The 13,578-nt window shown below is 45.8% G+C and overlaps 5 protein-coding genes across 5 annotated transcripts; 2 read left to right on the forward strand and 3 right to left on the reverse strand.

Moving 5' to 3' along the window:
* Positions 1 to 465: 465 nt before the first annotated feature.
* On the reverse strand, positions 466 to 1,612 carry N7495_009402 (uncharacterized protein; the record flags this gene model as incomplete). The annotated part of the gene is made up of 3 exons (XM_057212053.1): positions 466 to 494; positions 549 to 1,261; positions 1,320 to 1,612. 3 exons carry the CDS (start codon positions 1,610 to 1,612, stop codon positions 466 to 468), a joined length of 1,035 nt encoding a protein of 344 aa, XP_057058916.1.
* A 4,273-nt stretch (positions 1,613 to 5,885) lies between these two features.
* On the reverse strand, positions 5,886 to 7,824 carry N7495_009403 (WD40 repeat domain-containing protein; the record flags this gene model as incomplete). Its single annotated transcript, XM_057212054.1, has 3 exons — positions 5,886 to 7,189; positions 7,245 to 7,375; positions 7,484 to 7,824. 3 exons carry the CDS (start codon positions 7,822 to 7,824, stop codon positions 5,886 to 5,888), a joined length of 1,776 nt encoding a protein of 591 aa, XP_057058917.1.
* Positions 7,825 to 8,759: 935 nt separating this feature from the next.
* Positions 8,760 to 10,504, forward strand: N7495_009404 (M18 family aminopeptidase; the record flags this gene model as incomplete). Its single annotated transcript, XM_057212055.1, has 6 exons — positions 8,760 to 8,823; positions 8,874 to 8,935; positions 9,010 to 9,111; positions 9,168 to 9,303; positions 9,357 to 9,449; positions 9,513 to 10,504. 6 exons carry the CDS (start codon positions 8,760 to 8,762, stop codon positions 10,502 to 10,504), a joined length of 1,449 nt encoding a protein of 482 aa, XP_057058918.1.
* Positions 10,505 to 10,956: 452 nt separating this feature from the next.
* N7495_009405 (DSC4 family protein) lies at positions 10,957 to 12,059 on the forward strand (the record flags this gene model as incomplete). Its single annotated transcript, XM_057212056.1, has 2 exons — positions 10,957 to 11,177; positions 11,279 to 12,059. 2 exons carry the CDS (start codon positions 10,957 to 10,959, stop codon positions 12,057 to 12,059), a joined length of 1,002 nt encoding a protein of 333 aa, XP_057058919.1.
* Positions 12,060 to 12,543: 484 nt separating this feature from the next.
* On the reverse strand, positions 12,544 to 13,488 carry N7495_009406 (ATP-dependent Clp protease proteolytic subunit; the record flags this gene model as incomplete). The annotated part of the gene is made up of 4 exons (XM_057212057.1): positions 12,544 to 12,929; positions 12,999 to 13,166; positions 13,236 to 13,254; positions 13,321 to 13,488. 4 exons carry the CDS (start codon positions 13,486 to 13,488, stop codon positions 12,544 to 12,546), a joined length of 741 nt encoding a protein of 246 aa, XP_057058920.1.
* Positions 13,489 to 13,578: the final 90 nt, after the last annotated feature.

The following is a 13,578-nucleotide window of genomic DNA, read 5'->3' on the forward strand; positions in this document are numbered from 1 at the left end:
AACCCTGATCCTTGTCAACTCTGGGCAGTACAACTGTAAAGCACGCAGCACTGAAGGAAAGAGAAGTATGTTTCTCATCTGAGGCTTCACTGACTGTCCGGAGTGTCACCTTCACAGTATTTCGGCTTCCACTCATAAGCCTAGAAGCAGAATTTTAGCATTCTAGATGATGTGCAACCCTGTAGCCTGTCTGCCTCAATGAAAATGAGGGGTTCAACGCTTCCGCCATGGGACTTACTGGTATACTTTAGTTCTTCAGTAATTTATCGAATTCTTTCTGCACTTAAAAATAAAGCTAGCTTATTGATAAACATGGCCTCTCGGATGCCCGTCAACCCTTCTGGGGTGGCTACGCCAAATTCACCACCCGAAATGGGGCAAAATGGTTCAAACCCCGACCAATCCTCCCTCAATACATTCATTGAGCTACTTCCCCTCAATAGCACCCAACAGTGAGATCGGGCTCTATATGAGAGATTGGAGTCGGTAAAAACCTGCATATATCACGGTTAGCAGGCAGCGCGGAGCGTGATTTGACACATTATTACAATAGATACTGCTCGTGTCTCTCCAGGTATCAACGACATGGAGACCAGCTTTTACGCTGACTGCATGAACATCTTTCTCGATCCATTTGCCGCTGGTGATGGCCAAGACCTTGTCTCCTTTGCGAAACTCTGCAGCGATTCCATCAATGTCAAGCTGCAAATCGCGACGCGGAATGTAGTATGTATTGAGTACGTTCTCGCGATCGTTAAATTCCACCGCGCACGTCCAATCGCTGACATGGAAGACATCCTGTCCCATAACCGTATTCGCGTTTCGAAGACCATTCAGCACAAAATCATGTAGAGGCCTTTTCGTTGTATCGTAGGCGGCCATGATCGTAGGCTTGTGGGTGCAAGCGTCAGCCGCGACTATGAATTGACAGCGGACGCCCTGCTTTGCACAAATATGAGAAAATTGAGATAAGAGCAAACTAGCATCATCAGGCCGAAGATTGGCTATGCTGTTGCCCATCCAAAGAAAGGTGACGGAACTTTGGACTACCATCTTAGGATCACTGGCCAGCCAGGCCACACAGTCGTCATATGTCCCTAGTAGCCCCCTGACCTTCACATATTGGGTCGGTCCCATTCTCTTGATTAGATCTTTAATATTTTCAGTGAGCTCTCCGATCGAGACATCGAGTGCGTAGTACAGCACTGACCGCTGTTGTCGCTCGCAGGCGGAGAGGATGAGGCTTGTTTTATGCAGATTTCTAATCCGGTTGAACAATCACCTTTTGAACCCGATAATAATGCTGTAAGATGACTTACCCACACCCAAGTTCAATCAGTACGCCATCAGGAGGGATCCGGCTAACAATATCATCGCCTTGATGAGCAAGGATCTCTAGCTCTTTCTTGTTCAAATAGTATGGCGGGGATTGAGCAAATTGATCGAAGAGTGCAATGCCTTCATCGTTCCATAACAGGAGCGAGGGCAGCTGCGGAGAGCTCGATAGAATCCCATCCGAAATCTGCTGCTGGAGATCGGCCAGATCTTCTTGCTTTTGTATGTTCGACACTTCTAGGGTCTCCGAATGTTGGGGTTGAGTTAGGTAACGCATTTTGCAGAAATAATTGCACCTTGATTTTAGTATTGGGACAATCGACTATTTTACACTGATGCTCTTGGTGTAACTTGGTTTCTTACATTGGGAAACCGTGAACTTTTATTATTTCAAATCTCTGATTGTTGTACTTACGAGGAGTATGTCTAGCCAAGACTAGTACAGCTGGGAGGTGGGCTAGTGTTGAAGGCAAGACATGATTCTGACTCTTCTACAATAAGTTCCATGCAAAAACCCCCGGAAAGCTGAACGTCTTAGCGCAAAAATGACATCTCCTGCACTGCTGCTATGGTCTTAGGATGAACTGGCTATCTACAGACCCCTACTATCTTTTATTTTGCAATAAAAAAGCTCGATCAATAGTAATTATGTCTCAATTGCCACAAAAGCACTAATCATCACATGACTAGGAACAAATTATATAGCACCCATTAGATACATATCGACATACTGGACAAGCAATTGAGAATATTACTTGAAGTAGTGTCGGAAAACTGACGTTTCCTACGAATGCATATGCATCTATTCTGTGATAAATACGTGGTTGCAAGGTTTTAAGAGGTGTGTGTATCATTCTTGAAGTGAACTACAACTCAGTAAACTCGAGTCCCCACTTTGGTCCTATTTGATCAATCAGACAACCTTTTAGTCATCTGATTTCCAACAAGTAGAATCCTTGACCGAGTGTTGTCAGAAGGAAGTAGGGGATTCGCGGAATTGATGAGACAAAAATGTCATCAATACAAACCGCGCTGATCTGCAAGGTGGTACATAATTAAGTGGCTGCTTACTCCCGGGTCGATCTGACCTTGGAAAGCCATCGCAGCGAGGTAGACCGATGGATAAGGATCAGACGACATCATGTCTGACGGTCTGTCAAAAAGACCAAGTAGTAATCCGAGTGATATATCTACTTTTTAGATACGATTGGTCAAACAAAGTAGGCCTTGTTCTCCAATTTGTGTTCACTTTGATTCACGTGTATCATCCTATACCTGGACATGTCCAACTTTGCAGAAAGAATCATTTCAGCCCATCCCTTGAAGAAAAACGACGTATTGAATAAGCAAGATCGCACGGGAGAGAGACAGAGGTGGCGATTCGACAGGTCAATCAACTTCTAGGCAAAGGATCACTTTCCAGTAATTCAACCAGTCTGGCCTGACAATCTTATTTATCCAGTAAAATATGATATTCAACAGTATTTGGTGTGCAAACGAGTAGATAAAAACTGAACTTTTCAAGGTTTCATGATGTATCTTTGTACGAGCGACGGCGATCAATGCGCGTGTGGCACGCAAGAAACAGCCACCCACTTGCTAGTGCACTGTGCGAACTCAAGGGAGCTTCGAATAGAGTGAAGGAAAGAGGTTGGCGATGCATTTACCAGCATTTTGAGTCTTCTAGGAGGCTCAAAAACAGGGTAGAGAGGTAAACCAGGCAGCGTGTCGCGGGCTATAGTCCATGATGTAGCCTGCATATCAATCTTTATTGCGAGGGGTCAGGGTAAATTACACACACACATACTGTAACCTAAGGCCAAGCGACGGGCATACACCGCTTGTACGTATTTGTGTATGACTGCTATCATATTCATATTCTGCGTTTTGAGGTTGATGAACTTGCAAGCCTCTTAGACAGCGGTGTGTTGTAGTTGGCTTAAGGTTGAAAGGTGGGTAGAAGTGGGTAAGAAAGATTAGCCCGCATGAATGATTGATCATCTCAACCGAAAAGAATGTAACTAATGGAAGATTTATTTTAGCTCAGCAATTTGTCGTGGAGAGCTGTAATCGTCGGGAGTGTTAGGTCGATGTTTGTGCAGCTTATATCGGACGGGGAGGCAGATGAGCTAGCGCCTACCTACTATGTCAACGACAAAGTATGGTTAGATTTACGAAACGTACAGAATACAAGACCTTCAAAGAAGCTAGATTGGCTCCATACTAAATACACTGTTTTAGAAGTGCCCTCGTCGTATACTATGAGAGTAGATGTGCTAAGCGGCATACACCCAGCCTTTCATGTCGACCTGATACGACCTGCAGCAACGAACCCATTACCATCGCAAATCGTGGACGATTCGCAACCGCCACCACTGGTATTTGAGGAGAACTGGGACACGATATCGAGGAGGCTCTACAAGCCCGGACACACAGAATTGGACGTGGCCGACAACGTAAAGCTTTAGTAAAATGGCGCGGATACGCAGAATTAACATGGGAACCAGTCGATTCTGTGGAAAACCGCACTGCCCTTGACACTTTTGAGCTACATTACGGACCAATTACGACATCGAATGGATCACGAAAGCGGAAGAGAGGAGAAGAGGATGGTGTATTGTAAGGGGCTGAAGTCCAGTGATGGATCATGATGCCCATTATTCAAGTCTAAGCGTGAACATAGGACCAATATCCTTTTGGGTTAAAATATCACGAGAACTTCTCATCCTCAACTCTACGACGATTCCTTTACGTCCCTTTAAGCATTTTGTACACAGTTCGTGCCTAGCCAGTTCTGAATAAGATTAGCTTTAGCCCTTCACATTATGCAGCTACCCGCCTTCATTTACTTATTTATTAATTCATATATAAGTATATATAGTGACTTGAGATTATAAAGTTACTCTAGTATCAAAATAAAGATATTATAATCCCACAATACCATAGCCCAGAACGGAAGAAGTAGACCCCTAAGTCATAGGGGAATCACTATATTAGCAATTTAAGTAGCTAGATGAATCGAACACATTTCACACCACCTTACACAACATATATACTAATGTTGGAATATGGAACAAAGCAGTCATGTGATCAAATCGTTACTTTATAATAGCTAGCAAACCAAGAACAAGAATGAAAACCAGACTTGACAAAGAACACACAGATATCATAGGGGCGTAAAAAGTTACCTGTGGTAGGCGTCAGAAGTGGGCGTAAGCCTCTTGTCTACCATTTCGAATAGCTATTCTACACTTGGTACTTGTGTACCGACATTAAGAGAGGTCTTCAGGCTACTGTTTATCTGTTTATCTCGATGACTCTGGTATTACATGCATTTTTCGAATAGGCTCTCTTTTATCTATGGCTTTATGGATATCTTAGCTGCATCTCCTCTCGCTGGTGAGCTCACCTTCTTCATGTCCAGGCTGAGGGTAGATTTTACGACGCAACACACTAATACGCTGATAGCGGAGGCGTTCTCAACAAAGTGGCTAGTTATGTTCGGGCAAGAGGCCATGAATTTTCTGGAACATAGCTTCTTACTGGATCTCTACATATAATTATTGATGCTCTGTATATCTGATACTTGAAGTATAACCAGGTTCAATGGTAGCAAAAAAAAAAGGTTGAACCTATATCCCACAAAGGTACTGGTCCATTTACACTTTGAGATAATTACCTTGGGGCAAGTTGCAAAGATCAATCAAGCATTCCAAGGTTGTTTTAAAGCCATGGAGATCATTTGCATTATTGATTGACTCCCATCGTATGTAAAAGCGTTGATTTCAAACCCTCACAAGACCTATTATTATGCAGCCTTGAAAGTATGACTACTTTGATACTTGGAGATATAGACTTAAAGTAACACCTGCCTACTTAGCTACTTTTATTACATAAGGACATTTATTCCTTCAGGCCTCGAGTACATCCAGAACTCTGACTGTTGAGATATTCCCGACCTCGGGAGATCATCATCAAAGTTACATCCAAATACCTAGGGCTGCGACACTCAGTGAGACCAGTGAGCAAAAATCTGCAAGGACTGCCCAGATGAGCACCAAAAACAGAAAATGGTAAGTGAAGAAATGGGAGAGGAAACCAACTGACTACGTAAGTACCTAGGTAGGTGTTTTCATGGCAACCGAAGAAATGAAGACTTCAAATATTAGCCATTGAGGCCTCCAAGGCTCTTTCTTCAAATGCTTATAGGCATTTCTTATTCTCACTGTCATTTCGCTCTTACTTAAACTCTCATATTACCCTCACTCCAAATTGTAGTATTTGATATGCTAAGTCTGTTGACGTGATTTGATAGTCCACTCAAAATAAAAATCTGGACATGTTCACGTATATGCAAAAGAATCAGACCAAACTCCATCCAATGACAGACAAATTGACTCCAGATTGACTCCATCCCTGGAGAACATGATGTTACAAACGCCACGCTAGGACGCTACCAAATAAAAGATGTTCCCTTTCCCTCATTCCCTGCAACCTAAAAACAAAACTCCGTTTCAAATGCCAAAAAGATTTACGCACAGGATTTTCCCTTAGCGAAGGAATTCGACGAGCTTGCTGTCATCGTGGCCCTGGGCGGGGGGTGGGCGCTCGAAGATTTTCCAAAATCTGAGGGTCTCATCGCCTGCACCTGTCACAACAGTCTGACCGTCAGGGCTCATGGCCAGATAGAGGACCCTAAATGTGTGCCCAGTCAAACAGGCGATTTGCTCCAACTTGGGGTATTTCCAGATCATGATCTGGTTTTGGGAATACCCGTGTGTGCTGACGAGCTCATCCTGAACTGTTGACCAGCTCAGGTTGCAAACCTGGCTTCCTGTATCCACTTCTTTGATGAAGGCGCCTGTGGAAGTGTTCCAAAACTTGATAGTCCGATCCGCCGTACCTCCACCCGAAGCAAGCAAATGGCTAGCGTGGGGGGACCAGGCAATAGCCTTCACGGCCGCCGTATGTTCAGAAAAACGATGAACGGGGGTTTCATTAAGTTTATCCCACACCATGAGCATGTTGTCATTTCCACCGGACGCAAGTTGTCCATCCTTTGAATTCCACTTCAAGCCACAGATTTCCTGCTTGTGACCCGACAGTCTGCGCACATACTGGTCCGGCGAGCGAACATCCCGGTGAAATATGATTCGATCCCGAGAACCCGATGTTAGAATATGATCATTCCAAGCCAGAGCCCCAACACGGTTTGTGTGCCCAAGCATGGTTCGGAGTCGACGACAGCTTTCTACATCCCAAATCTGGACTAGGCCTTTGTGTGTGCCAATTGCAAGATGTGTACCCCTCTGGATCCAGTTAACGCTGGTCACGGTATCATCTTTGAGCTCGCAAAGCTTCGTCACACGTCCTTGATCAGCGTTCCACATGTAAACCGAGTTTGCTAGTCCTACACCAAGCACGTTAGTGCTACTCCAATCAACTAGATTCAGATAAAAGTCATCCTGAAGCTCGGGAGCGTCAAGAACCTTGGAGGGGGTCCTCGGAATGCTGCGAGGCTTTTTTTGACCCATTTCAAGCAATCTCTGACTGTCATATCGAATAGGTGAGATGCTGTAAACGTCAGAGCGGGCATTGAAATTGACCGTGTGCTGGCTCCGAGGAGTGCGAAAAGGAGTCAAGGTGGGAGGTGTGCTGTAATTGAAAAGGTTCTTGCTGGGAGTAGAGGGTGTGAGATTAGACGTTTGGAGGTGCGCAGGCGGCGTGTGCGATCGACCTTCGTCGATATGAAGGACTGTATCCGGGGAGGTAGAATTCATCTCAGGTTGAGGAATTTGTGTATCGAACATTTCCATGCGCAAAAGTTGTGAGAAGTCCCGATTGGCTCGCTCGGCTGTTAATTCACATCAATAACAGTTTTCCCCCTACTGTGAAGTGACAAGACTCACTCTTCTGAAAGTTCAACTCTCCGTGAGTCGGCCGTTTCTTACTACGGGTAGGAGTCGACGGAGATGCATCTTCCGGGAGCATGTTAAATGTGGCCGTCATATCCTGTCCGTCGCCACGGTTTGGAATAAAACTGGATTTGCGGTCAGTTCGGAATCAATGGTGATTTCTATGTGGATCACCATGTTTATTGCCATGTCGATTGCCACGTCGAGGGGGTTTTGTTGTGTCTACGACCTACCGATCAGCATAAACACGCTGCCTCTTTCGGAGCGATGATGTCACAGCCTGCGATTGCTCAAAATCACCAAGAGCCTTAGCCAGCTTTCTGGAATCAACTGGCTCTGATTTGTTGGTTTGATGTGTGTCTTCTCGAGGAGGATTGTCATTGCGCACGGTGGCATCACTCTGGCGAGCCTGGCTGAAATCCAATTCATGGTAAACAACTGTTTTTTTGGCGGGCATGGGGCGCATTGAAGGGGGAGTAGTTGAGGGTTTAGGCGTGGGGAGTTTCGACTGCGACCGAGTCTGGCGAGTGGTTGCGCCGCCATTTAGACGTGCATCCACATGTTGATGTCCCATGTGACTGGAGCCACCAGCGGGTGACCACCTTGGTCGTGGGATCGACGAGGTATAGCAGTGCTTAGGCAAGGCCAAAAACACAACAAGGGAAAAAAAGTAGAAAAGGAAGAGAATGTCATTCAAAGAATGGAATGGGTAGGATGGATGACAAGGGAGAGAGTACACCCTCATCCCTCTCACGCTGAAGTCACGCGGGAGCGCTAGTCCCAATTAGGACGGGCTCTAAGATTCATCGAACAACTTTTGATTTTCATAACATGGATTGCTCCACCACGGAGTATTGTATTTTGAACTATGCAGGAGTTAAATAGTACTTCTTGTTTCAGTAAAGATATAAGTGCAATTAGACCTAAGCTTAGAGCCAAATCAGAACTAAATCATAATCACAATATAATACTTCATATTGTACTTTGAAACATGGTGTGAAGACCTCATCTATATTTTCAATGTTGCTATCTATTGTTTACTATCCACAATGGTGTTGTGAGGGACTGGGGCCGGAGACTGGAGGGATTGGGATTGGGGGTAATCGACGCGTTCACTATCTAACTTACGCGCCTTGGACGCGTAGAGCTTGGACCATTTAGTAGTCAGCATCACATTACCAATGATTTCAGTCCTTAGTTAACTAGTTGCTAACTAGAAAAAAAATTCCAGTTTCAGATCTGAACAAGGTTGACCTTAGAACCTTGGAATGTATTACAGTATTAAATCATGACTCTTGACTCTCTATTCTATACGAGCATCAACAAGTGTGTCTGAGAATGTATCGTAATTAGTATATTTCTCGTCACCGCCAAATGGACAATATTGCCACTTTGAGCAGCTCTTCTCCGCTTTGACCTCATCAATCTACTATGCGCTTCACGACCTTGTCTGAAACTCCTCTGGTCTTATTGAGTCGTAATTCATTTCGCACTTATTCATCCTTAGCCATGGATCAACTTTCTAAGCAGCCTGCCCGGGACTTCCTTGACTTTGTCAATGCTTCCCCCACTCGTATGTCTACTCTTATTTATCCCCGCAATTATGTTGCTAACTGATTCTAGCTTTCCATGCTGTCCAGTCTGCCAAGGATCTGTTACACAAGGCTGGATACCGGGAAATCAAGGTAAACATCTCAGAAAACTAACTAGAACTCATTGCATTTGAATGGCATACTCACTTAATCATCCATTTTGTTAGGAAAAAGATTCATGGGCCACCATCTGTAAGCCTGGCGGTCGATACTATTTGACCCGCAACACGACCACCCTCATTGCTTTTGCTATTGGGTCTAAATGGAATGTAAGTAACCCTCGGAATCAAGTTACCAAAGTCAGGTCAGCACCTAACGTATATAGCCTGGAAACTCCATTGCCATGATTGGTGCTCACACAGATTCTCCCGTGCTTCGGGTTAAGCCCGTGAGCAAGAAGCAGGGTGAAGGCTTCATTCAGGTCGGTGTGGAGATGTATGGTGGTGGTCTCTGGCACACCTGTATGTATCAATCTCCATTGTCATCGATCGTTAGCTAATATAAATATCTTCAGGGTTTGACCGTGATCTGGGTATTGCTGGCCGGGTGATGGTTCGTTCAAGCGATGGATCTATCATACAGAAGCTGGTCAAGGTTGATCGTCCCAGTATGTGCCATCTCAAATTATCAAGGCTCCCAAGGTCGTTTGGGTACTAATATCCGAGCCTAGTTCTTCGCGTTCCCACTCTGGCTATCCATCTAGATCGCCAAGAGACCTTCTCCTTCAACAAGGAGACTCAGCTATTCCCCATTGCTGGTCTTATTGCCAGTGAGCTCAACAAAGTCAGCGAGCCTAATGTCAACGACCAGTTTTCTCCCTTGAAGGCCATCACTGAGCGTCACCACTCCGACTTTGTCGCCCTCGTTGCTTCCGAGGCCGGAGTCAAGCCAGAGGAGATCCTGGACTTTGAATTGACCCTCTTTGACACTCAAAAATCTTGTCTTGGTGGCTTGCATGAGGAGTTCATTTTCTCACCTCGTCTGGACAACTTGAATAGCACCTACTGTGCCGTGAAGAGTCTGATTGACTCGTCTGTAAACGATGCAGACCTTGCTAATGAAGGCGCCATCCGTCTCATTGCCCTGTTCGATCACGAAGAGATTGGCAGCCGTACTGCTCAGGGTGCTGACTCCAATATCCTTCCATCGATCCTCCGACGTCTATCAGTGCTCCCCTCATCTTCTGCTACTTCAGAGGATATTTCTACTGCCTATGAGCAAACCCTTGCCACCTCCTTCCTTGTCTCTGCCGATATGGCCCACTCCGTCAACCCCAACTACGCCGGCAAATACGAGTCAGACCACAAGCCCGAAATGAACAAGGGCCCCGTCATCAAAATCAATGCTAATGCCCGTTATGCCACCAACTCTCCAGGAATTGTTTTGCTTCAGGAAGTGGCACGCAAGACTGCTGAATCATTGTCTGTGCACGTTCCTCTGCAGCTGTTTGTTGTTCGCAATGATTCAAGCTGTGGTAGCACTATTGGCCCGATGCTCTCTGCCGCACTGGGCACTCGGACATTGGATTTGGGTAACCCCCAGCTCAGCATGCACAGTATTCGTGAGACTGGTGGTACTTATGATGTCGCCCATGCTATCCGTCTCTTTACTGGATTCTTCCAGCATTACTCAGACTTGTCCTCGAAAATCTTTGTGGACTAGGTCTTGATTGTGCGTGCGCCAATGGGACAGGAAATTGTATTACTTGATTAGTGACATTATAAATCCACAAATAGTAGAGAGAATTATTAGATGACGATTTGAAGATTTGTGCCCTTGCTCTCTTCCGAGCGGCATTAAAAACTCTTATTTTTTTTCTTTGAATAGAAAATCCGAAAAATTTTGTTTATTTGCTGCCTTGTTTCTCAGACCGTAATAACTCCATACTACCTTATCGTCCCTATCATCACGTGATGGTAAATAATAGGCGGTGAATCATTTATGTAATACACCGCCTATTTAAGATGGCAGTATTGTATGTTCTCCACCGAGAGATCAATCACAATGCTAGCTCATTGGATGCTATGCTAGAGCCTCTCGTGCTCTACCCGAAATACGTTACCTCTCTCAACCATCCTCCCTGATCGACGGCATCCATGCCCCCATGATCCTCTATGAGCGACGTCGATGCCTTTCGAGATGCCGAGTTCATCGGTGACGTGTCTGGCATTGCCTTCGAAGATGAAGATGCAGAGCCAGGGACGCCCGTAGTCGGCGCAGACAGCAGCCACATCAAGAAAGTCCGGGCTGCTGCAAAGATTGCCTACCTCGACCAGGTAATGAAGGACCTAGATATTTTTATTTACTGCCAACTTTCGGCATTATACTACATGGAGTAAGTTTACCCCGACCTTAACCTTCTAACATGAGGGGGTTCCAGCCACAACGGTGATTAACACCCCGCAAGCCTTCAGAGCTAACCCTCTTTTCTTCTAGCTGCTCCATAGTACTCTTCATACTTCGAGCAGTGACGCAATTCATATTCTTTACGCCAAAAGCACCACCTTTTGAACCAACCCGTAACCAGGCTTTCATCGGCGCAATCTTCTTCAGCAATCTATTCTGCATGATCTTTCACATATTTCTCATCCGTCCCGAAGCCGGCGAAGCGACACGAGGCTATCTTCACGGTGGCTTATTCATCGACTTCATCGGACAAAAACCAGCTCCAATCGCGAGGCTTCTATGCTTCGACACACTCATACTCCTAATCGACTTCCTCATGCTAGCCCTAATTGTTGAGCGAGTAAATACAGTCGGGCCTAGAAGCTTGACATCTCCGAACATAAACACCTCATCTTCAAATATCCAAACAGACTCAGATCCAAATAGCGCGCAGTCTAATCCACAAGACCACGACGCGGAGGAACGAGGCGTCATTCGCGGCCATGAAGACGCGGACGCGAACACTCCTAACGACTCCACACCACTCATCTCGGCAATCGACTATGATGTCAATGAGGAACGGACAACACTACTGGCTGATCCGGGCGAAGACAACTCTGGTCGTGACGGACACCCGTTAGACTCGTTTATTTCTGGCCAGGCGGTTCTTGTAGATGCGGGACTTTTTACTATCATACGGTCCCAGTGGCTGTACTCGATGCAACGGCCGGCGAACTACAGTCCCTCGCCCCAGATGGCGACTTTTCTTCGTCGGCGCTTGGGACTGCAGATCGATGCTGAGGGCCAACCTGTCCGAGTGACAGAAACATAATGACATTAAAACCAATCTTGGAAGGCTCATATGATCTATCGCCGAGAACATGTAATTTACTGCGATTTATCCACCTCTGGGGTTATGAAACTTGTGGCAGTCGTGTTTGGTGCTGGTTGCTGGCATGACTTTGAAAAATCAAACATCCATACTAGTACATACACCGATACCTGACTGACATATCCTCCAGAATAATGTACTACCAAGTTCAAATATCGACGATAACGACTGAATCTTTTGATTGCATACTGCATAGCCTCCGAGATAAGCTCAGTTCTTTCATCGGTGCTACACAGGTAGCATGTAAACTGGAATAAACCAAGGAATAATCTGGGGGTATGCGAGAAATAATGATAAAAAACCACAAAAGAAAACCCCAAGACGCCCCTGAGCCCTCAAAGCCGTGAGTTCAAAATAAATAGAGATACAGAGCATACAAATTTCAACCTTCATATATAAAAGTAACCTCTACCAACAACTCAGCCTAATCAACCTGCGTCCGACGATCCAGAATCTCATCCACAATACCCAACTCCAACGCTTCCTGCGCACTCATGAAGTAGTCGCGCTCCATAAGCTTCTCAATCTCATCAAGCGACAATTTATTCTTGCCAGTAAGGTGTGACTGATAAATCTTGTTCAACTCGTTGCGCACACGCAGAATTTCCTTTGCATGGATCGCAATATCACTAGCTTGGCCGATGTAGCCACCGGAGGGCTGGTGGATCATTATGGAACTATGGGGAAGACAGTAGCGCATGCCTGCTTGTCCGCCGGAGAGGAGGAGGGAGCCCATTGAGGCGGCTTGGCCGATACAGATTGTGCTGACGGGGCATCGGATGTATGTCATTGTGTCGTATATCGCGAGACCTTGATCAAGTCATCATTGTTAGAAAACAAATGCAGAGATGTGGGAGGTGCAGCGCGGGTGAGGCATACCTGCGGTGACGGAGCCACCGGGTGAGTTAATGTAGAGATGAATTGTTTTCTTGGGGTCTTGCGACTCGAGGAAGAGAAGCTGGGCGACGATTGTGGCGGACATGGCTTCGTTTACTTCTCCATTTAGACAGACAATGCGCTCTTTGAGCAGACGGGAGAATATATCGGCTATGGTTGGGAAATTGTGTTAGGCTTGTCTGTTACCGGATGGGTCTTGGAAGCTATCGCGCAACTTACAGGTTTGCCAACCACCAGCCTAAGATTCAGATAGTCAGACATATCATCAATAAATAAGTGTGAGGAATCCAAGAAGAAGACATACCACTGTCTCGGTCACAAATGGTGTTGGTGTCCAGGCCTGAGGACCACTATTCGGGGTCCAAGAACGGCTTGAAAAAGGCCGGGACAAGGCGCGTGTAAGAATTGTAGGATTGGTACGGGGGATAATACGTCCCCTCGCCAATGTCTTAGTTAATGTTATGCGCAGCATCTTATCGAAAAGTAATGTATGGAGGGGAATAGGACGTTGAGCTATCGGGACGATAACTTTATCGGAGCTAAACAGACGCTCGCACCAACT

This window comes from Penicillium taxi (assembly GCF_028828555.1).
Source record: "Penicillium taxi strain IBT 34144 chromosome Unknown utg000006l_segment0_segment0, whole genome shotgun sequence".
NCBI lineage: Eukaryota > Fungi > Ascomycota > Eurotiomycetes > Eurotiales > Aspergillaceae > Penicillium > Penicillium taxi.